The following is a 15,164-nucleotide window of genomic DNA, read 5'->3' as shown; positions in this document are numbered from 1 at the left end:
ACCTGCCTTCCACAGTTTTTGCGCCTCTCCTTCTCACCAGCATCACTTGAGCAGGTCTACCAGACGTACTTCCTGCGGCAAAGACAGGACACTCTGCTTGTACTGGTGGTCTTCGCTGCACTGTTTAACTGTTATGTGATCATCATGTGTGCTGTTGTGTTCACGCCAGACAAAATGGCGATGGTGGCGGCTGCAGTGGCCGGGCTGGTAGCAGACGCAGTCCTCTATGCACTCTGTCGGTTCCACGTGCTACCAGAGGCCATGATGCACCTCGCTGTGCCGTACTCGCTCTGGTTGCTAATCACGCTTCACATTCTTCTTTATGTGGGATTTAACTTTGCTGGGTTTAATGAAGCAAATGATGCGGTCGGATGGCAGACCTTCTTCACATTCTCATTTTTTCTGACCATGCCACTGCCGCTCGCACACATTCTGGTGCTAGTGGTGATAGCGTGTGGTGCTCACACGACCATGCTGGCGGTTCTTGTGCCACTGAGAATGCTTGGGGACCTCCAGAGCTCTGTTTTGGTCCGACAGGTAAGAAGCACAAACACACAAGCAGCTGAATATCCATGAATGTCTTGAGTTAAAGGGGCAGAGCCAATCAACCAATCAGCAAATACCTAACCAGCAACTGTGTTATGACATCACAACTAGCCTTGCTATAACCTATTTACCTCAACATACTCTACTGGAAATCAAGAAGTGTGTGTGTGTGTGTGTGTGTGTGTGTGTGTGAGATAAATCTTTACTCAATAATATCAACAAAACACAAAGCTTTGTTACAACCAACCAAAATGTGACAGACAGACGTGTAAATAAATGATTGGTAAGAAGTGTCACCACTAACGTATTCACAATTTTGTTTGCTGAAACATCACTCGTAACACAGTAGAATAAATAATTTTGAGAACTGCAATGATTAGAGAAAGAACCAGCCACAGTCTGTTTACAAGGACAGGAAGTTAGGACCATGTAAGGAAAGTAAAGCGTAAACAAGGACAGACAAGGACACAGAGTCCCACAGAACAGTGGGGACTGAATCAGAAGGGACAAAACACACGTCTTGGCTAATGTTAGTGTTTAGCATTAGCACAGACATATCCACCTCAAACCCTTACCTCAGCGCCACCCGAGTACCTCACAGTACAGAGTCATAAAATCAAATAAACAACCAAAGAAAATGAATAAAATAAAGAAGATTTTAATATTTATACAAGTATACGTGTATGAAGTTCATTCTTTATTAATATTCTACTGATGCTTCATGGTATGATCCAGCTAATTGAGTTTTTCATTCACACACACAAACACACAAACTTAGGGCAATTTTAAGTAACTCACATTAGCCTGACTGCATGTGTTGTGGAAAGGAAACCCAGAGGAACCCACATGGGCACAGGAAGAGCATGTGTGGAAAACAAACTCCACACAGAAAGGACCCTGGCTGCACAGCCCTGTAATCAAACCCAAACCCTTATTGCTGTTATTCTTTATATTAAATATTATGTTAAATTCTGGCAGTAAACAGAACTTGTGTACTACACTGGGCTGGCAAGCATTAGACCTGAGTCTGTTCGCTGTGGAGAACGTGCTCAATTATTTTCAAATACAAAAAACACCAAAACATGGAATATAATTAAGAGGTGTACAAACTTTTCCCAAAACCTGCATTGGTCAAACCAAGTGTGTGTGTGTGTCTAGCTGTTTGCTAATGTGATGTTGTACCTGGGTTCTGTGGTCGTGGGCGTGATGTCATACTTCATGTCTGATCGGAAATATCGAACTGCGTTTCTGGAGGCCAAACAGTCGCTGGAGGTCAGTCTCACCCTGAAGGAGCAGAGCCAACAACAGGTACTATTTACACACACACACACACACACACACACACACACACACACACACACACACCATACTGTGCTGTAATTAGCTTTGGTTTATTCTGTGTGAGTAATGCAGAAAGAATTTTATCACTAATACTGGCTGTCAGAAAAATGACATCATGAATAATAAAACAATATAAAATCGTTATAAAACAAGAATGAGCAATCTACATATCTCAGCGTGTATCAGCTATTAAAGGCTCTAATAATTTGCATATCTGAAATTTTAAACATGAGTTTTAAAAGACCAAATTGTGGGTGCACACTTGAAGCATTAGTAAAGTGGAACAGTGGGTGAACTGGAAGCTCAGTAGACAGGAACAGGGTCTTTACTAAATATCCCAAATAGAACTCAATGAGCACCTCTATGACCCAGTCTCAACAACAACAACAACAACAACAACTGGACATGGTGAAGCTTAAAAAAAACTGAAAATGATCACAGCACTGCAATTCAAAGGTCGAAGGATAAAACCTGGATGAACCTTCACCTGATTTTCATCATTTGGATTAATTCATGTTTACCAAACAATGTTTTTAAGCCATAAGGTTCTGCTGCAGCTGTTATGTGCAGTGGAGGAACCATAATGATACAAGCAACATCTGGTGGAAATCATCAAGTCTGATGGTTGTTTCGCCAACAAATAGAACAACAAAGCAGAACAGTTAAAAAAAGATCACATTTATTTTAAACTGTGTAAATCTTTGCCTGGATTATTTTATGAATCACATTTGATGGGAAGTTTGCACATGATGTGAAATGACTGTAACTCTGCATCACATTTTGCATCCAACAATCTGAACAACACACACACACACACTGTTTGGCAACATTCACACTGTGTAATGGGCTAATCAGCAACAAATAATGCCATGCTTGGTGCACACATCACAGTAATGAGCTGTGTGCGTATGTGTGTGTAAGAGCTGGGTGTGTGTGTGTAGTGACGGGAGAACCCATTATAGCGTTTCTTTCCCCTTGCTCGTCTTTTCCGCTTCTTCTTTCCTTTGCGTCAAACTCCCAGAATACTGGCGGAGACGACAGGGCCAGGGGAAAACAGATGACCAATCAGAGCGCGGCGAGCTGTTTTATATCACTATGGCTACGATGCTCTGGAGATGTGCATGCTGTGTGACCACAATCCCAAATCTTTCCATCTGTTCACATCCTTATGCTTTTAAAACTTTTAGTCTAAACACTAGATTTGTGTGCGGTGCTATAAACATTGTTGGCCTGTGCATTGGGTGATGTGGTGCACCTAATGGAGTTCATACCAGGAAAGGTTCATTTCCAAAGTCCACTTGTGTGACACCCATTTGATGAATTTGAGGATATTAGGTAGTGTTTTTGGTGAACCAAAGAGCAGTCCAGTGTATTCCTTGCTTGTGTTATCATGTGTCACCTTCATGTGCTCTGGCTCATCCCTCTGGCTCATACCACTGTTGGTGGGGTCTCCCTGTGACACCCCTTGCTGTTATGGAGATACTTCAATCTAGTCATAACAATTTGGTCTCTGTTAAAGGCTCTCAGGTCTTCATGCTGATCAGATCTGTTACATTCATTTACATTTTCAGCATTTAGCAGATGCATTTATCCAAAGCGACTTACACAATGAGCTGAACACGATGAGCAATCGAAGGTTAACAGTGGCAACTTGGTGGTGGCGGGGCTTGGTGTGGCTTGTTTACTAGTCCAGTACCTTAACCACTGAGCCATCACTGCCCTAACATTCAACACGTGAACTACAAGGAACTACCATCAGCCCAACATCTGTTAGATCCCTCACCCTCACATGCACCAGTGCTACCAAATAGGTGCTCACATGCACATTTTTAGAGGGTGGTCCTACTGTTTTACTGATCGATGTGTGTGTGTGTTTGTGTGTGTGTAGGAGGAGTTGTTGTTATCTATTTTACCAAAACACATTGCTGATGAGATGCTGCAAGGAATGAAGAATGAAGCCAATCAGAAATCGGAAGCTCAACAGTTCAACACGATGTACATGTACCGACACGAGAACGTCAGGTAACACACACAAGTGTATATATTTATATATATACATACTATATACACACATATGGAATATAAAACTGCTCTGTAACAAACCATTCATATCTGCCTCTCTTTATTTCAGTATTCTGTTTGCTGATATTGTCGGGTTTACTCAGCTCTCATCGGCCTGTAGCGCTCAGGAACTCGTCAAACTGCTCAACGAACTTTTTGCCCGATTTGACAAACTAGCTGCTGTAAGACACACACACACACACACACACACACACACACACACACACCACTGAAATACTATTCAAAGCTAAGCTTCCTACCAAATTATACTACAGCACAGACTGGTGACCTGTCCAGGGGGTTTGCTGCATACATTTAATACTTAGGGTTAGGTTTAAGGTTAGACTTAGGGTTAGGTTTAGGGTTATGGTGAGGGTTGAGGTTAGGTTTAGATTTAGGCTTAGGTTTAGGGTTAGATTTAGGATTAGGGTTAGTGTTATGTTTATGGTTAGGGTTATGGTTAGGGTTAAGGGTTATATTTAAGGTTTGGGGTTAGTTATTTACAGGATTTAATGTACATTCCCTGTGTGTATGAAATACTTCTGTGTGTGCGTGTGGGTGTATTTATGTTTGTGTGTGTGTGTTTGTGTGTGTACAGGAACACCATCAGCTGCGCATTAAGATTTTGGGTGATTGTTATTACTGTATTTGTGGATTGCCAGATTATCGTGAAGATCACGCTGCCTGTTCCATCATGATGGGTCTCGCTATGGTCAAAGCTATCTCGTAAGTACAGACACAGACACACACAAATAAACATACACACATAAACACACAAACAGATTTTATTCTCAAAGTAAAAAATATTAATTATTTCTTAAACAAGAAAGCCCTTCTACTTCCTACTGCCACCAGCAGGCTTCTTTAATCTAACCCTTCAAATTACAGCACAAATTATTAGGCAGGTATGAAGGATTTATTTGCTTAGATTTGTTTCTGTTTAAATGTTGATTGTCAAATTATGACTATACTATAAAATTAGAACTGATCACAAAGACAAGAGAAAGAGAAGATTAGATCAGGTTTAATTAGATTACCACTGTGTGACAGACTCACCTGTGTTCACCTGAACTCACTTGTGCTCAGGTACATGCAGGAAACAGGATTAGATTAGTATATGAGGACATATATTCACCTGTGCGCAGGTACGTACGTGAGAAGACTCAGACAGAAGTGGACATGAGGGTGGGGGTGCACACAGGTACAGTCCTGGGTGGAGTTTTGGGACAAAAGCGTTGGCAGTTTGATGTCTGGTCCACTGATGTTACAGTCGCCAACAAGATGGAGTCCGGAGGAATCCCAGGGTAAATATATTTCATTTCAAATAAATTATTAAATAAAAGTCTATTATGCCATACTACTATACTATACATATGTGTGTGTGTAAAGGCGTGTACATATCTCCCAGTCAACGATGGATTGTCTGCATGGTGAGTTTGAGTTGGAGCCAGGTAATGGAGGAGACCGTTGTGACTACCTGATGGAGAAAGGTATTGACACCTACCTGGTACTCGTTCCCAAGGAAAAGGCCACAGAGGGCGTAGTCAGCAACGGATGGGTAAATAACAGTAAAAGCTCTCTCTGTTTCATCATGCACACAATGAATTTTGCTGACTGAAACTCTACCAGGTTTAATATATTAGATTAGGGTTAGGGTTAGGATGCTGGCATGAGCAGTGGAGGAACAAATAAAGCATAACATGAGACTCCGAACACGTACAGCTCTCTGTGAGAATCCACTGCTGTCTGGTGTGTGTTAAGCAGTGGCTGAAGACTCCTCGCTGAATTGTGCACTAAAATTCCATATACAGCGGTACCTTGAAACTCAACGTCAATTGGTTCTGGGAGTGGCGTTGAGTTTTAAGGTATTTTCTTCAATAAGGATGTATGGAAAACCTGTTAATGCGTTTCATGGTCCAGTGGAACTGCATATATTTTAGGCTAATAATGGGGTTGTTTTTGACACTTATACACTTTAAATAACACAAATATTATGTAAAAAACACTGAAATACAATTGAAAAACTAAAAATTTATATAAGAATACAGTAAAACCTGCACTTTAGCCTTACTTCTTTATTGTGGCAAGAATTTATGAGCAGTAATAATTAAGAGTTTAAGGTTTCTGTGTCATTCTTTTAATACATTGAGTCACATTAGGCTTTTTTTACGATAAGAGTTTTAGATTCTCTCAGAAAAACTGATTTTCACAATTTCTCAGAACCCCGAGCTGTAACACAAGTTTAAAAGTGAAACAGAAGAAAAATCCAGATAGATACATGTGGAGCTTTCAGAGTGAATTTGATGGTTATTCCACACAAATGCAGATTCGTCTTGTATTCGCACTTTGATGACGTTTTACCGCTCAAGCCGAGCGCTGAACAAAGCAGCAGTCGCACACACGTTGAGTTTATTTCTTACACACGTTGAGTTGAGGAAATGCTGAGTTTAAGGGTACAAATTTCTTGACGAAGGGCGTTGAGTTTCATAAATTTTGAGTTTAGGGGACGTTCAGTTACAAGGTATCACTGTATATGTTTTTTTCTCTATAATCCCACCCTTGTCCATATTCTCTAACTGCTTTTATTAGATGGCTGAACCCATGACCAATGGGAGTGCTGCTCCACTCATTGCTACGATGGAGACCAAGGGCAGTGTGAGTTCGGTCCGAGCCATCACAAATGATATGGACGGAGACGATTCAAAGGTCAGATGAAGATTTCCTTGTTTTGGAATTGTTTTATGATTACATTAAAGAACAGAACTTCATTAAAACACATCACTGACATTATTAATTAAAAAGTCATAGGTTTAAGCCTCGTCAGCTCTGTTGGGCCTATGAACAGGGCCGAGTTGCTTGAATTGTATCATCACAAGCCAAGTTGCTTCAGTTTAAAGGTTATTTCATCAATGTTGGTTGTGTTTTAGAAGCTGCAGCTGGGCAGCAAGGACGATGGAGGGATGGAGAACGAACAGGAGCGGAACAGACTATTAACCAAAGCACTGCTCGAAAGAGAGTCTGAAGAAACGTGAGCACACAAACTATCGCAGACACAGACGCCAAAGCCAAGGTCGTATTGAACTTGAACATGGCCTTACTAAACATGAATTGAACATCGGGTGGGATCTGTTCTGCTCTCTTCTCGACCTTTTTTCTCCTCTCCAGGCCTCTCCTTCGCTCCTAGACTCTAACCCCCCTTCCAGTCATCTCTTTTCCTCTCCCCTATTCTCCAGTCATCTCTTTTCCTCTCCCCTATTCTCCAGTCATTTCTTTTCCTCTCCCCTATTCTCCAGTCATTTTTTTTCTCCTTTCCTCTGTTGTCAGGATGAAGGAGAGGAGCACCGCCGCACTCTCTCTGCGCTTCATAGATTCGGAACACGAGTCTCTATTTTTATCTGAAAAAGAACGGCAGACGGGTGTGGCGCTCAGCTGCAGCTGTGTGGTTCTGTTCTTCACCTCGGCTATGGAAGTTCTCATCGACCCACAGTGAGTCTACAATCAAAGAAGAACATGTACTCAACATCACTGTAACTTTTAATATATCTGTAAAACCTCAGTACATTCACAGCATGTTGACGTGTGTAGCCAAAAACACTTCCAAGTTATTGAGGATAAAGGGCCTTGCTCGGAGGCCCAACAGTGGCAAATTATCAGTGGCTGAGCTTTAACCTTAACTGCTGAGCCAACACTGATTATCTTTCTTCTAGTTAAGAATATGTTGTGTACCCACCTTCCTGCAGTGTCCCTCAAAACCACTATATGTCCAAAAGTTTGACATCTATGGACATATGAGCTTGTTGAACATTCCATTTTAAAATGTGGAAATCTGTACCCTTTCATTAAAAGAGCATTTATGGGGTGAGGCGTTGATGTTGGACAAGGCCTGGCTTGCAACCAGTGTTCCAATTCATCCCAAAGGTGTTTGGTGGGCTTGAGGTCACCTCAAGCCCAGTCATACTGGAACAGAAAAGACCGTTGCCACAATTTGTAGGCATTGTTAGAAATGGGTGTGGATAAAATGCCTATTTTAGTAAAAAGGAGTGGTGTCCACATACTTTTGCCTATATAGTGTCTCTAGCAAAGCACAGAAGGGCCCAAAATTCCTGCTCAAATCACACCCATATTACTGCCAATTAAAGGTACAGTAATGTGTGACCTGTTCCATCCCCATGTTGTGTTCTTTCCATACCTATGTGTGGGTTCCTTTTGGTTCTCCTTTCACATACCTAAAAGGGGCATGCTGAAGGTGTATTGGCTAATTTAAATTACCCTGAGCTGTACCTGTGGGTGATACCCTGTGAAAAACATTAAGTCAGCATTTAAACATCTCAGAGTTAGTTAAACGTCTTATGTTGTGAAATGGAAATCCTTAAATTAATGTTGTTTTTATGATGTTTCTGATAGGCTGACGGTGAACTATGTAACGCTGGCAGTGGCTGAAGTTCTGCTCATCATCCTGACCATCTGCTCCCTGGCAGCCATTTTTCCACGAGTAAAGCAAATACTAAATTAGACAATAGTTCATGTATTGCTAAATCTATTAGTGGAGCCTCTGATTGTTTCTGCCTTTGTGTTTTTGTCTGAGGTTCTAAATGTTGATGTTGGAGTTGTGTGGAGTTGGAGTTGTGTGGAGTTGGAGTTGTGTGTTCTTGTCTTGTGTCGTGTTCTTTTTCTTTATTTTTTTTGGCTTTATAATCTGTTTATTCTTTGATGTTAATCACTTTTTGTTTTATTTTTGTTTGTTGTAGCTATTCCCAGAGAGACTCGTGTCATTTTCATTGTGGATCGATCACACACGATGGGCTCGGAACACCTGGGCGATGGCGGCCATTTTTGTTCTAGCGATGGCAGAGGTGGCCGACATGGTGAGAAGAATTTGTTTGTGTTTTCATTTTTTCTCCTTTTTATTAATTCTGCATTTTTATATTCATCTATAGTAACGCCAACCTTGTGCTTATGTGTGTGTGTAGCTTAGTTGTGTTGAACCCCCCATCCAGTTGCTGAACATCAGCTCCAGTTTACCATTTAAGGGTGTTGGTGGCTGTGCCGATAACCCCAAACACTACAGCTTCATAGCCGTGCTCTCGCTTGTGGCAACCACAATGCTCGTCCAGGTCAGCCATCTCGTAAAGTTGGCTCTAATGATGCTGATCACTGTGGCAACAACCGCCGTTGACATCTACAGCTGGAGAAACATCTATGAAATTTACGACTTCTTCCGCTTTCAGAACTACAGGTGAGGGTGTGTTTATATTCTACCTGAACTACAGGTGAGGGTGTGTTTATACTGTTGTCAGTAACTTCAGGTTATGTTTTTTACACTTTATCATTACTTTGATGTGTGTGTTTGTGTGTGTGTGTGTATATGCAGGTATTTCTTGGTTCCTTCCAAATATCTGATGACAGTGATGATAGTCATCATGATGATTAGCTTCTACTACTTTGCTCGGCATGTGCGTCTCACACACAGTAACATACACTGTAATGAATATTGTCTAACATAATAATAATCAATACTTATTTAAATAGTGTTTAGTATTTTTATAATGTACAAAAAGAGAATACATCATTAATCATCATTGTTATTATTGTCATTAATAATTATATTTATTTATAGTAAAGGAACTCTTTTGTCTCAGGTGGAACGTCAGTCACGTAAGTTGTTTCTCTGGAAGATTGAGGTTCATGATCAAAAAGAACGCGTGTATGAGATGAGGACATATAACGAGGCTCTGGTCACCAACATGCTGCCTGAACACGTCGCCAGACACTTTCTAGGCTCCAAAAAACGAGACGAGGTACGAGATCTGCTTACAGAATCCATGAATCCCATTACCATCACTGCCACTGCCATGGTCCCACTGGTCTGGCTGGGCTGGATGTTTTAGTGAAAAAAGGCTAGATGAGGAACTTCTTGCTGCTGCAACATTATTTCCTAGAGTTTGCAGCCATTGTTTGTGTCATGTAGAGGTTGCCAGAGTGCCCAGGAAATTTAATTATTTCCAAAATGGTACAAAGCAATAAAATACAAGTATGTTTATTGGCAGAGCTTTCAAAAGTGACAGTATTTTAACTATTCATAAACAAAAAAAATACAAAACTAATTTACTGACATCACTGTGTCTGTATCAAGCAATGTAAGGCCTCAACTATAATTCTTAGACTCCCTTTTATTTATAACTAATGGTCCCCTCTAGCTTATGCCTTTACATTGATGTTTGGACCCCCTGCATGTCACAGACACAGTGATATCATTGGTTAAGCTCTCTTTTGCTTTTTCTCACACATGGTTTGAGGAAAACTAGCTTTTAACTAAGTAGTTTTCTTTAAACTATCTGGGCCTACTGTGTGTTTTTATCTTCACGTGTGTGTTAGGAGTTGTACAGCCAGTCGTATGATGAGATCGGAGTGATGTTTGCATCAATCCCGAACTTCTCGGACTTCTACACGGAGGAGAGCATCAACAATGGCGGCATTGAGTGCCTGAGGATCCTCAACGAGATCATCTCAGACTTTGACTCGGTCAGTTCCTCTATTCTCAGTTCATTTAGCTTAAACTGGTTCCATTCAGACTTCTTCTTTTTCACAGCCTCTGAGCTATCCATATAATGGATGTCCATATAAAGCTTTTCTGTCAAATAAAAAGAACTTTTGCAAAACTTGTATTTATTTGCTGTTTGAACCCCATTCAGCTGCTGGACCGGCAGGAATTTCTCTGTATCACCAAAATAAAGACGATTGGCAGCACGTACATGGCTGCTTCGGGTGTGACACCAGAGAGTAACACTAATGGATACAGCAACCGCAAGGTAAGATAAGCATGTGCGTTTACACTACATGGCCAAAATATGTGGACACTAGGGCATGAGTTTGTTGTGCATCCCTTACCTAAACCATGGCCATTAATATCAAACATGGTCAATTGTGTTTGTTTGGACCCCTGGTCAGATCAGTGGCTCTGCTGGAATTTGAATTTGTGAATTGTGGTGTGCTGGTGCATTAGACCACTGCGCCACTCGAGTGTCCAGCCTCCACTCTCCTATGAACACTTTTTATAAGATTTTGGAGTGGATTTGTGGAAATCTGTTCCCATTTAAACGGAAACAGTTTTATACACCTCCGAGCAATGAGTGTGGCTGAAACATATACTGTATATACTATATATATATATATATATATATAAAACAAATGTATTTTTTATGTAATAGATTTATTCAGGAAACAACCATATCTTGCTTGTGAAAAAGTCATTGCCCCCTTTAATAGGGACAGTGGTAGCCTAGTGGGTAGAGCTTTGGGCTATCAACCAGAAGATTGGTGGTTCAAATCCAGGCTCTGCTATGCAGCCACTGTTGTGTCCTTGAGCAAGGCCCTTAACCCTGTCTGCTCCAGGGGCGCTGTACGATGGCTGACCCTGCGCTCTGACCCCATCTTTCAAACAAGCTGGGATATGCGAAGAAAGAATTTCATTGTACTGCACACGTGTATATGTATATATGACAAATAAAGTATATCTTCTTCTTCTAATTTGTAACTGATTGCAACACCATTACCAGCACTGACTGGAACTGAACACTTACAGTACTTTACATCACTTTGGAGGATGCCAGATCTGCTTATCAGATCACAGCATCTCTATTGGGTTCCAGTCAGAACTTTACTATGCTGCATCTTCTGTATATATACATGAAATAATTACATGACAGCTCACAGTCAGATGATTTTACAATCTTCACATGTAATAAAGTGTGTGTGTGTGTGTGTGTGTGTGTGTGTGTGTGTGTGTGTGTGTGTGTGTGTCTGTGTGTTAGGAGGAGGATCAGTGTATTTTGGAGAGATGGCAGCACTTAGCAGATCTGGCTGATTTCGCTTTAGCGATGAAGGTCACACTGAATAACCTAAACAAACAGAGCTTCAACAGCTTCATGCTGCGTATCGGTGAGTCTTTACATCCTGAACCAAAAACTCTTTCAGGAATTTATTTACACCAAAGGCCACATCAACAAAAGTGTTCCAGTTATTAACCAGAGAAATCTTATATTTACAAAAATCACAACTATTTATTGTGTGTGTGTGTGTGTGTTTTCAGGTTTGAATATGGGGGGTGTGTTGGCAGGTGTGATCGGAGCTCGGAAGCCTCACTATGATATTTGGGGAAACACTGTAAATGTGGCTAGCCGTATGGAGTCCACTGGAGTTATGGGTAATATCCAGGTAAAACACACACACACAAACTAGTAGAGTATGTAAACCCCAGTAGTTAACACCACACCTGTTGTATATTCTGAGTTCGAGTCTCGGAGGTGCTACCATCCTGACTGAGCGCTCAAGAGACACAGTTAATCATGTCAGAGGGAATTAGGGAGTTTCTCCTCATTGTCGCTACAACAGTGACTCCTGTTGTCTGGTGGAGTCACTGGGATAAGTAGTAGAAGAACACATAAAGCATAGCGTAATACTGTGTATGCAATACGGTACTTTGTGAGAAACTACCACTGGCTGGTGTAAAGAAGCAGCCGGAGACTTCACTTGCATTGGCCAGCAGGATTGTTCAGTGCTTTATCCTGGACGCACAGTTGGCGCAGTGGTGTAATGTGCTATCCGACCAACTGTTAGATCTCAAGCTTTCAAGTTCAAATCTCAGGTGTGCCATCGACCAGCCGGGTGCCCAAACAGGCACAACTGCCTTGTTTTGAGGAAGGAATGGTCAAATTATTTCCTCATAAATGCTGCAACTGTGGCCGCTGCTGGCCGGTTGAGGAGTCTGCACAAGAATGGTTGATTCATGGATTGCAGTGTGTGACTCTCCATATGTAATATATGTAATACCACTCTTTATGAAACCCGGTCACGTGAAAAGAAATAAAAAAAAAATAAAAAAAAAAGCTTTATAGATAGATAGATAGACAGATTCTTTATTGATCCTTTGCAGGAAATTTCTTTGTTACAGCAGCTCACATCAGACAACAACAACTTCTTGTATACATACAACATTCACTTACAGTGTAAAAACAAGCAATACGAATAAAAATGTACAGTATGGTACTATATACGTAAACTTTTTATGGTGTATGCATAGCATACAAAATTAGTATTTATTGAGGTATGTAAACATTGGTTTAATGGTGCATGCATAGCATACAGAAGTAGGTATTTATTATAAATGATTTATTTGGATTATTATGAATTGTTAAACAGGCTGATAGCAGTTATAAGAAAAGATTTTCTGTAGCGTTCAGTCCTGCATTTAGGAGGAATCAGTCTGTGACTGAAGGTGCTCTGTCGAAACACCTCCAGGGTATGAAGTGGGTGTGAATTGTTTTTGATAATCGAGTTAAGCTTTGTGAGCATTCTTAACTCTGCTACCTGCTGAACTGAGTCCTGTTCAGACCCCACTATGGAGCTGGCCTTCTTGATCTTTATCTTACAATGACTTTGTGTAAACTACAGTATGTAAGTTTTTAACATTATATCTGCTACCCCCAGGTGGTGGAGGACTGCTATAAGATTCTGAGAGAGTATGGATTCCGATTTGTACGCAGGGGCCCCATCTACGTAAAGGGTAAAGGAGAACTGCTCACCTTCTTCATGAAGGGGAAAGATAAACCACCTGGTAATAACGGCACTACTGTTTTACCCACACTGCCTCATCAGATACCCGCCTGGACCTGAGGACAAGTACACAAGCAGCTTAGGAAATCCCCTGATATGAAATATGGTGAATTCAACCACAGTCAAAAGGCCTATAACTAACCAGCTGTAGAAATGTAGCACTACCATCTTTAATAAACCATTAACTGCTTGTAATGTGATACAGTGTCCTGCATGATATCTTAATAAGGGCCTGACTGGATACATCTGGATACTAGTATACACTGCAATCAAAGCTCTGACATTACACACTGTAAATAAAAATAGACTAAACTCATGACTCATGATGTTTTACTTCCTTTGTTGGATTTTATATATACACAGATCAACCATAACATTAAAACCACCTCCTTGTTTCTACACTCACTGTCCATTTTATCAGCTCCACTTACCATATAGAAGCACTTTGTAGTTCTACAATTACTGACTGTAGTCCATCTGTTTCTCTACATACCTTTTTAACCTGCTTTCACTCTGTTCTTCAATGGTCAGGACCCCCACAGGACCACCACAGAGCAGGTATTATTTAGGTGGTGGATGATTCTCAGTACTGCAGTGAAACTGACTGGTATGAGTGGATCAGACACAGCAGCGCTGCTGGAGTTTTAAAATGCCATGTCCACTCACTGTCCACTCTATTAGACACTCCTACCTAGTTGGTCCACCTTGTAGATGTAAAGTCGGAGACGATCGCTCATCTACTGCTGCTGTTTGAGTCGGTCATGTTCTAGACCTTCACGGCACGGGGTGCTGTTGGCTGGATATTTTTGGTTGGTGGACTATTCTCAGTCCAGCAGTTACAGTGAGGTGTTTAAAAACTCCAGCAGGGCTGCTGTGTCTGATCCACTCATACCAGCACAACACACACTAACACACCACCACCATGTCAGTGTTACTGCAGTACTGAGAATCATCCACCACCTAAATAATACCTGCTCTGTGGTGGTCCTGTGGGGGTCCTGATCATTGAAGAACAGGGTGAAAGAGGGCTAACAAAGCACGCAGAAAAACAGATGGATTACAGTCAGTAACTGTAGAACTACAAAGTGCTTCCACATTTACATTTTTATGATTTAGCAGACGCTTTTATCCAAAGCGACTTACACAATGAGCAGAACACGATGAGCAATTGAGGGTTTAGGGCCTTGCTCAGAAACCCAACAGTGGCAACTTGGTGGTGGCGGGGCTTGAACCAGCAACCTTCTGTTTATTAGTCCAGTACCTTAACCACTGAGCTATCACTGGCTTCTATATGGTAAGTGGAGCTGATAAAATGGACTGTGAATGTGGAAACAAGAAGGTGGTTTTAACGTTATGGCTGATCGGTGTATATGTGTGTGTGTGTGTTTTGTACAGTACTGTGCAAAAGTTTTAGATGTGTGGGGAAAAATGATGCAAAGTAAGAATGATTTCATTTACAGCATTTAGCAGACGCATTTATCCGAAGCGACTTACATTACAGTTACAGTATACAGTCTGAGCAATTGAGGGTTAAGGGCCTTGCTCAGGGGACCAACAGCAGCAACCTGGCAGTGGTGTGGCTTGAACCAGTGACCTTCTGGTTA

The 15,164-nt window shown here is 41.2% G+C and overlaps 1 protein-coding gene across 1 annotated transcript; it reads left to right on the top strand.

Moving 5' to 3' along the window:
• The first annotated feature begins 129 nt into the window (after positions 1–129).
• LOC134319793 (adenylate cyclase type 3-like) lies at positions 130–13,876 on the top strand. The gene is made up of 20 exons (XM_063001044.1): positions 130–537; positions 1,705–1,854; positions 3,776–3,909; positions 4,019–4,130; positions 4,547–4,674; positions 5,094–5,252; positions 5,338–5,506; positions 6,538–6,654; positions 6,876–6,976; positions 7,273–7,434; positions 8,353–8,440; positions 8,697–8,813; positions 8,919–9,184; positions 9,320–9,401; positions 9,588–9,746; positions 10,324–10,470; positions 10,641–10,757; positions 11,760–11,886; positions 12,038–12,162; positions 13,435–13,876. Exons 1-20 carry the CDS (start codon positions 145–147, stop codon positions 13,618–13,620), a joined length of 3,039 nt encoding a protein of 1,012 aa, XP_062857114.1. The 5' UTR covers positions 130–144; the 3' UTR covers positions 13,621–13,876.
• Positions 13,877–15,164: the final 1,288 nt, after the last annotated feature.

The sequence above is a fragment of the Trichomycterus rosablanca genome, chromosome 9 (genome assembly GCF_030014385.1).
Source record: "Trichomycterus rosablanca isolate fTriRos1 chromosome 9, fTriRos1.hap1, whole genome shotgun sequence".
NCBI classification, from domain to species: Eukaryota; Metazoa; Chordata; class Actinopteri; order Siluriformes; family Trichomycteridae; genus Trichomycterus; species Trichomycterus rosablanca.
Note: the sequence above shows the minus strand (reverse complement) of the source record. Positions and strands in the feature narration are given on the sequence as shown.

Excerpts from the sequence above, each read along its gene's own strand:
- LOC134319793 (XM_063001044.1), top strand. The coding sequence starts at position 145 with ATGTGTGCTGTTGTGTTCACGCCAGACAAAATGGCGATGGTGGCGGCT. Across the intron at positions 4,131-4,546 it reads GATTTGACAAACTAGCTGCT|GAACACCATCAGCTGCGCAT; the intron begins GTAAGACACACA and ends GTGTGTGTACAG. Across the intron at positions 4,675-5,093 it reads GCTATGGTCAAAGCTATCTC|GTACGTACGTGAGAAGACTC; the intron begins GTAAGTACAGAC and ends ACCTGTGCGCAG.